Below are 13,776 nucleotides of genomic sequence, written 5' to 3' on the forward strand. Positions count from 1 at the left end.
CTGAAGCTACCCAGTGATCTCCCAAAAGTTACAATTAAAAAATAATAAATTAAAATCTCTTTGCGTCAGTGAACTTGGACTCAGAAAGTTCTCTGAGCGGCGAGCCTTTTAAAGACGTGTGTGTTAGACCAGCAGCGGAGTAGTGGCTACTGGGAACCAAGCTGTCTTGGCGGGTGCCTCCTCCTGCGGTGGTCCCTCCCTCCTGGCCCGCTCCCTCCCTCCCCAAGACTGGTCTCCGCCTCCACCTTTCCCTGCTCACTTGGACGTCTGGCCCAAACTAGGCGGCTGAGGAGCTAGCAGAGCACAACCACCAGCATCTCTTCCCCCAACTCCTCCCCCGCCCTCCGGGAGTTCGGCAGCAGTGAGGGAGGGGGGACCAAACCCATCCCTCGTCCTCCAGCCCTCCTCCCCGCGTGCACAGTGAATCGCACCTTCTAGAGTCCTTACTCAGTTCTGAAGGACCAGCATCCCCCGGATCTGCCCCTCGGGCTGTGGCGGCCCCTGCTCCCGGGAAGCGAGAGACAGGGACCGGCCCGCGGTGTACCTTGCGGTGCGCGGAGCTCTCGCCGCGGCGCGCGCTGCCCTGAGTCTGTAAGTTGTATTGCTCCTCCCGGGGAGAACTAGGGGAAGCAGGTCGCAGCCCAGCCCGTGACTTCAAAGCCCACACAGCCCAAGTGCACCCAGCCGGGCTCACGCCCTGAACTCCACCGCAAGCCCTGCTTGTGTGTCTGATCCTTATGTTGCAAATTAGGTTCCAGTATATAGTGTGATAGGTAGAGAGGGGAGGGGAGGCTAGGTAGGTTGCTTTTTAAAATGCGTCTCGTAAATCCTTCCAATTTAAATTATTCATTTTCAAGTTCAAAAGTACAGCGCTCGGTACCTTGTCAATTACCGTTAACATTTTCTTAAAGAGCAGAAAGCAGTTTCTTCGCTGCAACTAAAAATAAGAATTCCTCTTTCTTTACTTTTAACCCTGCTACTTTACTTAAATAACGAGTGGGTAGTCAACCCAGCTGGCTTTAATTTTCTTCCTTGACGGCGTGTGCAGGTATCCTTGCCCTAATCCCGAGACGCGCTGAATCACAGAATTCTCTTCGAGCCTGTATTTTCAGAGAATGCTCTAAGATATCTGAGACAAAAGCGCTCAGGGATAACAGGGAAGAGGCCAGAATAATTCCTCTGGTTCTGAAAAGGAAAAAATTAACCCTCTGATTCAAAAGTTTTCTCGGGGTTCTCAGACTTCAGACACAAACTAGCTTCTCATTTGTATTGTTGACCCCATCTTCAATTTTGCATGCCACTTCGTGCGTGTATGAAAAGGTATCCCCTATGTACAAGGACCCGAGGCGAGGAAATGAAGTTGGCAGATTTTAATAAGATTTTTTTTTTTCTGGCGTAGGAGGACGCGCGTGGAGGAAGGGAGCCGCAGGTTCGGGCAGGTGCATAGATAGGCTATGGTGACAGGAAGATGTTGGCCAGGAAGAGCATCATCCCCGAGGAGTATGTACTGGCTCGCATCGCCGCCGAGAACCTGCGCAAGCCGCGCATCCGCGACCGCCTCCCCAAAGCCCGCTTCATTGCCAAGAGCGGAGCCTGCAACCTGGCGCACAAGAACATCCGTGAACAGGGTCGCTTCCTGCAGGACATCTTTACCACCTTGGTAGACCTGAAGTGGCGTCACACGCTGGTCATCTTCACCATGTCCTTCCTCTGCAGCTGGCTGCTCTTCGCTATCATGTGGTGGCTGGTGGCCTTCGCCCACGGGGACATCTATGCTTACATGGAGAAAAGTGCCATGGAGAAGAGCGTCCTGGAGTCCACCGTCTGTGTGACCAATGTCAGGTAAGAGTAAAATGGGGCGACACGCGGGTTGGCAGCAATGTCAAAATAAAAATCTCTTTCATGTAGTAGATGGTGAAATAGGTGGTTTTCATTGGACAGTTCAGAAACAAAAACGAAAGCAAATTTGGGGTGCAGGGTGGAGGCCAGCACATTAAAAGTATTTGTAAATGTCGTTTGATGGCTGAGTCTCTGAGACTGTGTGACCGCTTCTTTGTGTTAACCTTTGATGGCTCCAAAGGATTCCTGACTCCCAAAACCTCTGCTCAGTTTCATCATGATGTTGATGTCCAGTGTGCACCAGTAAACACTCCAATCTACCAAAAGTATTGTGCAAACGTGAGAAACATTTTTACATGAAGTGTCCTTGATTTTAAAATATGCTAACAATACAATAGTTGAAATAAATGTAAGCCCTTCTTTAAGATTATTTTAATGTATCTGATAGATTGCTTTAGATTCAAAAATGGAAGCTTAAATTCAGCAGAGATGTTTTCAGTGAAATTTAGTTCAAGTTTTCATGAAAGGGGCTGAGTAACAAGTGCATGTTGAAGACTCCCCTTCCAAAACTCCCACAGGACAGGAACAAGACAGCTTTTCATTACACAAATTTCATCCAGCATTTACGGATGCTTCAAAGACAGCTAAAGTGCCTTTGATTTCTTTGGGTCTCCTTTGATATTCCCAGGAGACCCAAGAATGTTGCAGTGGGGCAAATTTTTTCTTAATCTGTTTCTTTGGATGGAGATATGATTTATATCAAATACAGAAATGTTCACTGGATAAAAACAGTGGTAATACTGGGAAAATCTCCAGGGTGTTTTCTGAAGCATGTTCCAAATCCACACAGTTCATCAGGCAGAGAAACTGAAGAAGCGCCATCCAGGCAGGAAACGGTTAAGACGGAGACTTTTAGTGGCCCTGGAATCCTATAAAAGATGAATGGTGCGGCCAGCAGCAGAACCTCTCATGACTTTACCACTCTTCCCCTTGGCCAGGCCAGTGCATCAACACATCACCATAGCACACACAGAGATCCCCCCCTCCCCCGCTCAGATTCAGGGAGAATGCAATGCACTAGACTGAACCGCAGCTTTACCACTGGGCACACAGACTTTTCTTTTCTCCAACATTTGCCTCAGTAACAGTGTGGATAAGAAGGCCCAGTGAGCAGAGCATGAGCGATGCTGAGAACAAAGTCTTGTGTGTAAAGCCTTTGAAGTTAATATGTTACTGTCATGCAGTGTTCTGAGTAACTTATTGGCTTTGGTATGGCTGAGGAGGGTGGTGTATTCGAAGAAGATTCCAACAAACAGACAAGAGATTCCAACAAAGTGGGAGAAATGATCATGACAACCTTGAAAACAAATTAATTTTACTCAAGACAATCTATTGTCACTGTCTATGAAAAAGGAATCATTTAGCAAACTTAAATATAATATATATATATAATCAAAAGAGATTATTTTTCCTATGAAGAGAATGTTATAGTGTTCACTGGCTCCTAAAAGTTGCTTCTTGTTAATTCCCATTTTAAACAAGACATTCTGAAGAGTATGTTTCCTAGATGCCTGCCTGCTGCTGTTGAGCCATGGGAAATGGTGTCAGAATTGCAATGAAGTCAGCTTGACTCTATCAGTATAGAACAGTGCCGACTTTTGGATCACATTCCACAGCATTATTTAAAGCTTTATTCTCTTCCTAGAGAACTTAAAAGATGCTTAATAATTCTAATTATTTGAATTTCCATTCCTTTCATAAATTCAGTGTCAGCTGAACTATCAAATTTGGAAGTGATTTTATTCCCCGGCTTTCCCCTAGTGTTTCCAAACACTCTCATTTTAGGGTGACTTGCTTTCTCCTTTGTGCAGATGACTTTCTCCCATGAATCAGAAAGTAGAAACTGTGCTATTTTTCTCATTATTAATCAGCGGAAACACCCCCAGCTCTGCCTCCCCTAAATGCTTTTTCTCTCAAGACTGTTTAATCTGACAGGTGGCCAGAGAAATATAGGATCTTATACTGGCTAGAGAAATTAAATTCCGTTTTAAAATAAACGTTATGAAAACATAGCCGGTGAACCATTTCTGAAGCCAAGGAGACAGACTTTGAAGAGGGAAATCCCTCATTAGGTTTTTCTCTCACACATAACCCATTATTAAACTCATCACTGTACGTGCTGTATCCTCTGCTGGAATCTATCCCTACGATCTGTAGGATTTTCAGAAATGCCATATATCTCGTGCTGGGTAAGTAGGGCAGAAGTCAGTTCTTATAGTTTTGCACAAACCCTTTTAGCCAAAACAGAGATAAACAGCCCCTTTCTGACCCTACTTAAAAACTGATGGATGTGTATGCTCTCCTGGCTTCCTGCCAAAGTGCAGTGTGTACTGGGCGCTCAAAGTTCAAATGCTTTGTTTCCTCATTGTGCTTGGCGCTCACAAATAGTCTTTTGACAGACTGCTAATGTATGGGTTTCTCGTCTATGAAATTAGAAAAATTTGGGATTAGGGTGCGTGGCAAGAATAGGAACTGCGAGGAAGCCACAGCAGTACTGGGTATGCAGCCAAGTGCAAACCTTGCCAATAACCAAAAGTGAGGCTTTGCATTAGAGGTTAAGTAGAGTTATCTAGGAGTCTTTCTGTGAGGCACAGGTCCACTAGGAGCCAGCAAACCCTTGTTCATTCGCTAAGATGGAACGGAGATGTACAGCCACAAAACAATAACAACAAAACAAAACAAACAAATAAGCAAAAAACTCCCCAAGAAAATCCCGATGCCTGTTGGCACCTTCCTCTTGCCTCTTTGAGAACACCAGGCCAGAACTGGTAGGACTCAGGGGAGTTGTCTTTGCATTAGTCTTGACACAGTCATTTACTAATTGACATCAGAAACTCTTTCAATAGCTTTCACGTTCTTCGGGTTACTTAGGAAACAAAACAAGATAATCAGAGAAACCGCTACTCCTCCAAATAGAAAATCATTCTTATTAAAATTTTAATGTTTGGAGATGGTGTCTTTTATACTATGTTTTAGCACTGTGCTAAGTTGTGTAAGCATAACAATTAAGCACTGAATAATGTTATAAAATAAAAATATAAATAAAATATAATTTTATGAGTTATAAATAACAAATATTGCGTTTATTACTCAATACGTTCCATATGATTCAAATCTCTTAAACATGAGAAAGTCACAAATAAGAAACACCCATGTGGTGTAAAATTTCACAAAATAAGTTGCACTTTGGTGAAAGTGGAATCTATCTACAATTTATATTTATTTATTTTATGAATGTCATTGCATGGTATATGATCTAGGAAATATTATTGAAATTGTGTCTCCAAATCTGAATGTATGTACTTATGTGCAAACAGAAAGGGGAATAGCATGGAGGGGGAAAGGGAGAAAAGGGATAATGGGAGAAAGTGGGGAAGGGGAGAAGAGAATGCTTATATTTAAAATTAGTCTTTCTAGAATTTCTTACTAGGTGCGAGGCTGTTTTCGCCATGTAGCCTCTGGCCTGGCATTATTTCTGATGTCATCTCTTGCAGGTCATTCACGTCTGCATTCCTATTCTCCATTGAGGTTCAAGTGACCATCGGATTTGGCGGGAGAATGATGACTGAGGAATGCCCTCTGGCCATCACGGTTTTGATCCTGCAGAACATTGTGGGCCTGATCATCAACGCGGTCATGTTGGGCTGCATCTTCATGAAGACGGCTCAGGCCCACAGGAGGGCGGAGACTCTAATTTTCAGCCGCCATGCTGTGATCGCGGTCCGCAATGGCAAGTTGTGCTTCATGTTCCGGGTGGGGGATCTGAGAAAGAGTATGATAATTAGCGCCTCGGTGCGCATCCAGGTAGTCAAGAAAACAACGACGCCCGAAGGGGAGGTGGTGCCAATTCATCAGCTGGACATTCCGGTGGATAATCCCATTGAGAGCAATAACATCTTCCTAGTGGCCCCTTTGATCATCTGCCATGTGATTGATAAGCGTAGCCCCCTGTATGATATCTCAGCAACGGACCTTGCCAATCAAGACCTAGAGGTCATAGTGATTCTGGAGGGTGTGGTGGAAACCACCGGCATCACCACACAGGCACGGACCTCCTACATTGCCGAGGAGATCCAGTGGGGACACCGCTTCGTGTCGATTGTGACCGAGGAGGAGGGAGTGTACGCTGTGGACTATTCTAAATTTGGTAATACTGTGAAGGTAGCTGCCCCAAGATGCAGTGCCCGGGAGCTGGATGAGAAGCCTTCCATCCTGATTCAGACCCTCCAAAAGAGTGAACTATCACACCAGAATTCTCTGAGGAAGCGCAACTCCATGAGAAGAAACAATTCTATGAGGAGAAACAACTCCATCCGGAGGAATAACTCTTCCCTCATGGTACCTAAGGTGCAATTCATGACTCCAGAGGGAAACCAGTGCCCATCAGAATCATGACTGCGGGATGATTCTGAGACTGTCACTCTGAGTTCTGATGACTGACAGCCCTGAGGCAGTACCATTGAGTTTTTATTACTGACAGCCCTGAAACAGTTACTCATTGAGTTCTGGTGAGTAATAGCCCTGAGACAGTACCATTGAGTTCTGATGGCTGACAGCCCTGAGACAGTACCATTGAGTTCTGATGACTGAATATCAGACTGAGCACCAAGATAGGGTTGGAACACAGTATTCATAGTTTAATGCACTGAAAAATGCTTCATAGTCAAGAAATAGAACTTCCTGTATTAATAAACAATAACACTCAATGCGGAAGACTCACGGCTCACACTTGTTTCACACACAGAACGTCACTGTGACATGCTAAAGTTATTGAATAGAATACAGGAGGTATTCATGGCTCTCATTTTGAAACACAATTTAGGATTGGACCTGGAATACCACACCTGACCAAGGATTGAGTCTGTCTGAAAGATGGAATTGGTGGGCTCACTGGCTAATATTCTGTTTCTGCTGCTCATTCTAGAACTGCAGATAGAATGGGAAGGGGAATGCTCCAATCACATTAAGCACCTTTTGTTTGTCAACCTTATTCTTTTTTCATGATGCTTCATGTGGTAGAAAGCATAAACAAACCTCTTACGCCTGTCTGCTTCTAAGCAGCATTTGATCAATCACTAATTCTCTACATTGACTTCTCTGTACAGTCTGCTGGGTAGAACTGGGCAAGAGTCCTCAGAAAAGCTGAGTCCTTGCTCTTGTTCGAGGGTTTTCTCAACTTCCCACCTTTAAGAGTTCTTTCTCCAAGAAAAACTGTATTGAATATTTTATTAAAACATTTCCTTTATACTCACTGTGTGGTTTTATGAGTCCTCTTACACAAAATTATCTCTCATCTAAAACCCCAAGAAAGACATTTTTAGAGGCATGGAACCACAGTGGTGAAACCATCTTCTAAGAGTCCATTCTCAGATCGGTGGCCAAAGAGAATTGCAGGTTTATTTGACGTTTGGCTTGACAATATTCTTTTTGATATTTATTTCTGAGTTTGAGATGGCGTGGGAACCTGAGCTCTTTATTCTGAATCTCCTACGTCTTATCTTAAAACTGTAATTCCTTCGTAGCAGTCTCCATAGTCAGTCAACTGACCTACATAGGTGAGCCTTTAGTCACGAGGCTAAAATGAGATCTTCTACAAAAGCATGATCTCATCATCCTTAGCTCCTGCATCTTCAAGTAAGGGAAGAGTAGAGAGATGTTCTAGGTTAACTCAGGGTGTGATATAATAAAACCTGGAAGTTGTGTATCTGTGTAGCTTTTTACTCAGAGTTTGGGGTTTGAATTTATTTCTTACATGAGCAATTGAACCACATGGGTCATCATGAATATGTTGAAATCTAATCTTAAAAGACTCATGATTCTTACCAAGTGAATAGCAACTATTGGGTTAAGTTATTTATTCTTAAAAATGTTCAGACATGGAACTCTAGACTCACAGATCAAACAGGTACTTGAAGCTCTGCTTGCCTGTTTAATAAAACACTCAAAACACACTCGTGTCTTTAGAAGCCAAGGCTTCTGGTGTGGGAATGTAGCTCAGGTGAGTGAATGCTTACCAGCATATATAAAGTCCTGGGTTTGGTTCCCAGGACCTCACAGCATAAACCAAGCATGATGGTGCAACACCTGTAATCCTAATGTTCGAGGTTGAGGCAGGAGGATCATAAGTTCAAGTCATCCTCAGCTACACATCAAGTCAGAGGTCAGTCTGGACTACACCCCACACAACAAAAAAAAAAAAGGAAAGACAAGTGAACAATCCTCCCATACACAAAATGCTTTATTCCCACTCAAAAAATCCATTCCTCTCTCCAGTCTTCTTATCATTTGGACCAACACCTGAGATCATACTTGATGCCTGTTTTATACCTACTGTGCCCTTTTTATTCCTGCTCTGCCATCCACTAGCAAATATATACATTCAATATATATCCAGTGTGTAACTGTCTCTTTCTATTACCTCCTTCCTCCTCCAGTGAGTCCTGCTTCCCACAGGGTGTACATAAAATTATTGTTTATTTTTTATATTATTGAAATATTGAGACATTTCCTTAGAAATCACTGAAAAAAGTATGTTTTCACAGAACAGTCAAATAGTAATTTCAGTCCCTATAGCAGTTCTATAGGAAAGGTTTGTCATCTTAATAGTCCAAGGCAGCTAAACAAACCCAGCAAGCAGCTGCTACACTGGCCACAGGCACATGGACAGTGCTGCCTGCTTTTCAGGAAAAGCACAATGTTTCTGAAAGGGCACCAGCTGCAGGGCAGCAAATGCTGGACACAGTTAGTGAAGGCGTGGTTTAGGATTTCTGAGTCCCCATGATGCAGAATGCCCTAGAACCAGAACATGGGCAGTTCTTCTGGCCACTTGTCATTGCTTGATACCAAGGACCCAATGACCATCACAGTGATGGTGGAGTCCAGAGAAGGTCATGACTTAGAATGTGATCCTATTTAGCTAATGACAGCCACATCAAACTAATGATAACAAAGCAATCTCTAAAAATTCGGAAACTTTTTAGAATTAACAAGATCCTATGACCTAGTTTTGCTAAACTGTATTTACTACACTAGTGAATTAAAGAACAATACTCTTTGTTTTAGACAACAAGAAGGTCATGGGCTGTGATAGCTGAGTATGTAATGAACTTAAGAAAGTCTTGGTATGTAAAGTAAAAAAAGATTGTTTTCTTTTTTTAAAAAAAAGAACTTGAGAAAGCATATTTAAAAGTCTTGTGTGATGACATACTCTTGTAATCCCAGTGTGCTGGAGGTCGAGCATGCAAACGACAGACTCACTGGTCAGCCTGTCCAACCTACATGATGAGCTCCAGGTCAGTGACAGACCCTATTACAGGAACAAGGTAGATGGTGTCTAAGGAACCAAGCACATTCAAGGTGTCCTCTAGCCCCTCCCTGTGTGTATGGGAGAGTGTACTTGTGTACACATGTGCTCGTGCGCACACACACACACACACACATGCACACACACACTGTACTATTTGTTTACTCTCTGTGTATGTGTATATAACGTTATATGTATTTAAACTTAAGTTTAAATACTATTTTATATTCAATATTTAGAGTTTTTCTTTCCACTTAAATCTTCATTCATCAGCCATAATTTTTCAAGTCATAAACCATGTTATACTATATGTCTTGTTAAAAACCTCCTATGGTTTTCCATTTTCTCAAGATGAAAATAAAATTCTTTTCCAAAAACTATAAACCACTATGTGTAATCATGACCATTTTTAATTACATTGACTTCTCTGTTCCATGGGGAGGGGTTTTTTTTTTGGTGTTTGGTTGAGTAGTTGATTAGTTGGTTGATTTCTGTAGTGTGTGAGTGTATGTGTGTGTGTGTGTGTGTGTGTGTGTGTGTGTGTGTGTGTGATTCCCCTCTATATGCTGTGAATACCATTGGCTAATAAAGAAACTGTCTTGAACCTATGATAGGGTAGAATATAGATAGATAGGGAAAACTAAACTGAATGCTGGGAGAAGGGCGTGGTCAGGGAGAAGCCATGGAGCCACCACTAGAGACAGACATGCTGGAACCTTTCTGGTAGACCACAAGTCTCATGGTAAAATATAAAATAATGGAAATGGGTTAAATAAAGATGTGAAAGCTAGCCAATAAGAAGTTAGAGCTAATAGACCAAGCAGTGATTTAATTAATACAGTTTCTGTGTGATTATTTTGGGGCTGAGGAGCTGGGAACAAAGAGGCGACCTCTTACTACGTGTGTGTGTGTGTGTGTGTGTGTGTGTGTGTGTGTGTGTGTGTTACAAAGTCTTACATTGTAGCCTATGCTGACCTGGTATTCACTATGTAACCCAGGCTGTCCTTAGACTCACAGCAATTCTTTTGATGTGGAGGGTTCCCAAGGAGGCCAGGGGAAGTCTTCAGATCCCCTGGAACTGGAGTTACAGATGATTGAGAGTCCTCATTTGAGCACTGGGAACTGAATCCAGTTTCTCTGCAAGAACAGCCAGGGTTTTTTTTTTTTTACTGCTGAGCCATGTCTCTAGCTCCAGGAGTAAACATTTAGTAAGGAAAACAGTGAATACTTAAGCAACATTTCTACCATGAATAGCAGAATTTGTGTGATTATTCAATATAAAGTTCTCTTTCGCCTCAATTCCTTTTGGAAATCACCAAAACAATCACATTTCTTTAGGGGAAATTTCCTCTTTTTAACCTTTTGTTACAGAAAAGTTTAAGCACATATAACAGTGGAAGTATTACTATAGTGAACCCTGCACTCTCGTCACTTGCCTCACTAATGGTGGTATATCTCTGGCTACTTTTCACCTGTTACCCTGCTCTGTGGTATATCTCTGGCTACTTTTCACCTGTTACCTTCCTCTGTGGTATATCTCTGGCTACTTTTTACCTGTTGCTTTGCTCTGTGGTATATCTCTGGCTACTTTTCACCTGTTACCTTGCTCTGTGGTATATCTCTGGCTACTTTTCACCTGTTACCTTCCTCTGTGGTATATCTCTGGCTACTTTTTACCTGTTACCTTGCTCTGTGGTATATCTCTGGCTACTTTTCACCTGTTACCTTGCTCTGTGGTATATCTCTGGCTACTTTTCACCTGTTACCCTGCTCTGTGGTATATCTCTGGCTACTTTTCATCTGTTACCCCACTCTGTGGTGGCTTGGATGTGAAATGCCCACATAGACTCATGGGTTTGAACTCTTAGTCACTAACAGGGATTGGAAGGTTATAGAAACTTTAGAAAAGTGTTTCTCAACCTGTAGGCCATGACCCCTTTGGGAATGGATTGATTCTTTTACATGGGTCACACATCAGATGGCCTGCATATCAGATATTTACATTATGATTCATAACAGTAGCAAAATTACACTTATGAAGTAGCAACGAAAACAACCTCATGGCTAGGGTCACCACAATATAAGGAGCTACATTAAAGGGTCACAGCATTAGGAAGGTTGAGAACCACTACATCAGAAGGGAGAGCCTATGGGAGGAAGTGAGTCATTAGAAGTCAGTCTGGAGGTTTCATAGAATGGCCCCACTTCCTGTCTGCTGTCTGCTTCCTAACTGTGGATGCGCTGTGACCAGCCACTTCATGCCACTACTGCCAGGCCTTCCTCATCACCCACAGAGGCCAGGTCTGGGTACCACATCCCCTGGAGCTGGAGGATGCTGCACTCTAGGAGTGCCACATATGCTCTTATCACTGAGATGCCTCTCCAGTCCAAGTGAAATTTTCCTGAACCGGGAACTGGAAATGGTTTATTGGCTCTTGTTCAAAGTCATTTAATTGAAAATTAGGCTCATGGCCACTGGGACAGCAGATGAGGAATGTCAAGTCTATAGCCGAATGGTCAAGTTCCCAGAAAAGCAAAAAGTGTAGCTATGAAAGGGGCCTGGGAGGAGAGGGCGGCCATTACTCTCTGTCACCACATGTTTAAGACAAACACGGTGATAAATAGTCTAAAGACGGGAACAGGGGGAGAGATTTAGAGGATTTCATAAAGTTACGATGAAAGAACCATAAGGAGAAGTGGGGGGGGGGAGAGGAAGGAGTTTTAATGAGAGATTTGAAAGGAGACACAGTTTAGGGAATGTTAGCCTCAGTAGCTTGCAGGTCTGTGTAAGACACTAGAGATGTGATATTCATTGAACTTGAAGAGCTGCAAGGTATTGGGAATGAAGCTGAGAAATGAACCCAGGCAGCCCCAGCAGAGTCCAACTAGAAAAGCCTTGGCTGTCGTTCCTGAAAAAGATGGCCTTTCTCCAGCGGTAGATGTCAAGTATTTGAAGCCTTCTGAGAACTGTGTTGAACTATATGTAGCATTTTTAACAGAGAGGTGGACCACGACTTTAATTTTGCTTGTGACCGTTTCATCATTTGCTTCGTCAATGCCCACTGAAGCAATCCAGTGGTCTGTAGATATTTAGCTTCAGGTGGTGTGTGTAGGTGTGTGCACATGTTTGTATGTGAAGATGTGCTCATGTGGTGGCTGTGTACAGGCACAAATATACATGTAAAACCAGAGATTGATATTGGGTATGTAAGTCTTCACTATTTTATTTTGTAAATGAGGTCTCTCACTGACCTGGAGCTCATCTTGTGGCTGTGGTGGTAACTGGTCAGAAATTCCAGGGGTTTGCCTGTCCCTGTTCCCATTGCATTGGGGTTATGTAAGCATGAGACCGTGCCAACTTTTTATGTGGGTTTTGGGGTCCAAATTTAGCTCTGCCTGCTTGCATAGCCAGCATTTCACCCTCTGAGCCATGTCCCCAATGCTGAGCAATAATTCTTGAGCTGTTAAAATAAACTGCTCCATGCAATAGTTTCCTCTTTGTTACCACTGAGATGGGGGTATGGCTTCCATATGGTCAGCAAAGTCACTAAGGGGACAGAGTTGCTTTTACAAAGGACTACTGAAGAGGTAAGCCATCTAAAGTAGAGTAAGTGCCAATGATATATTTTTGACCTGACATTAAAGGCTGATTAAGGTTTTCATGAACTTGAACTTGAGTCTTTGCAGTGAATTACCAAGGGGTGTAATTGGAGTCACATCCTCTCAAGGTCTGTGGGGAATTCCCACTACATTTGATGAGAATCGTGTAGAAAGATCCTGGGAAGAGCGTGGCCCCAAGCTTCCTCTTGGGCTGCCTGTAGGGTTTGTTGTGGTTTCTTTCACGCACCGCTCCTTGGAGACACAAGTTTCTGTTCTTCCTCTACCTTCTACATTCTGGAAATAATGAAAAGATAGGGAGAGAAGCCCCAGGAGATGCAGAAGTCTTTTTCATTCTTCATTCTGTATCTGTGATTAATTTATTTATCAAAGAGGAAATTTCTTTCTCTATGAGGGCAAATCACAAAATAGCATCAACACAAGGGCGGAAATGTGCTTACTGATGACCATGTCCTCTCTGGAGGTCATTTCCTTGGGCCACTGGAGGACTGTGAATTCTGAGTCACTCTGTCAGACCAAGGCCAAGGGTATTTAGAAACATCTCTGGATGCAAGGATTTCATCCAGAAAGAGCCAGTGCTCAGTGGTGAAGATTAGTTAGGAACTGTTGACTAAACAATGGGGCTGGGAGGAAAGAAGGCGGGAAAATACAGTATCTCTGAAAATGGGCAAAGTGGTGTTGATTCTCCCAGGGATCAGCAAGGTAACTGTGTCATGGGTCCAGCACATTTTGTCTTCCTGTGCCTGCTAAGTAATTGGAATGGGTTGTGATTTTGATTTTGACGCGGAAGTTCTTTCTATGCCTCTTGATTGTGACTCAGTTTTTTGTTTGTTTGTTTTTGTTTTTCTTCCCCAAGTTCTCCACCTGATCTCTTTTGGGTAGTGTAGTGATGAGGCAAACAGGCCTGCTTTTTGTCCCGCCCAGCTCCCGCACGGTTAGCTTTACACCCAAAATAA

At 43.1% G+C, this 13,776-nt stretch overlaps 1 protein-coding gene across 1 annotated transcript; it reads left to right on the forward strand.

Moving 5' to 3' along the window:
• Positions 1-254: 254 nt before the first annotated feature.
• On the forward strand, positions 255-7,146 carry Kcnj8 (potassium inwardly rectifying channel subfamily J member 8). Its single transcript, XM_048432591.3, has 3 exons — positions 255-591; positions 1,400-1,842; positions 5,394-7,146. The coding sequence occupies exons 2-3, from the start codon at positions 1,469-1,471 to the stop codon at positions 6,292-6,294; spliced, it is 1,275 nt and encodes a 424-aa protein (XP_048288548.1). The 5' UTR covers positions 255-591; positions 1,400-1,468; the 3' UTR covers positions 6,295-7,146.
• The last annotated feature ends 6,630 nt before the right edge of the window (positions 7,147-13,776 follow it).

The sequence above is a fragment of the Myodes glareolus genome, chromosome 3 (genome assembly GCF_982192425.1).
Source record: "Myodes glareolus chromosome 3, mMyoGla1.1, whole genome shotgun sequence".
In the NCBI taxonomy this organism is placed as follows: domain Eukaryota; kingdom Metazoa; phylum Chordata; class Mammalia; order Rodentia; family Cricetidae; genus Myodes; species Myodes glareolus.

Coding starts and splice junctions, on each gene's coding strand:
- Kcnj8 (XM_048432591.3), top strand. CDS start 1,469: ATGTTGGCCAGGAAGAGCATCATCCCCGAGGAGTATGTACTGGCTCGC. Junction 1,843..5,393: donor GTCTGTGTGACCAATGTCAG/GTAAGAGTAAAA, acceptor CATCTCTTGCAG/GTCATTCACGTCTGCATTCC.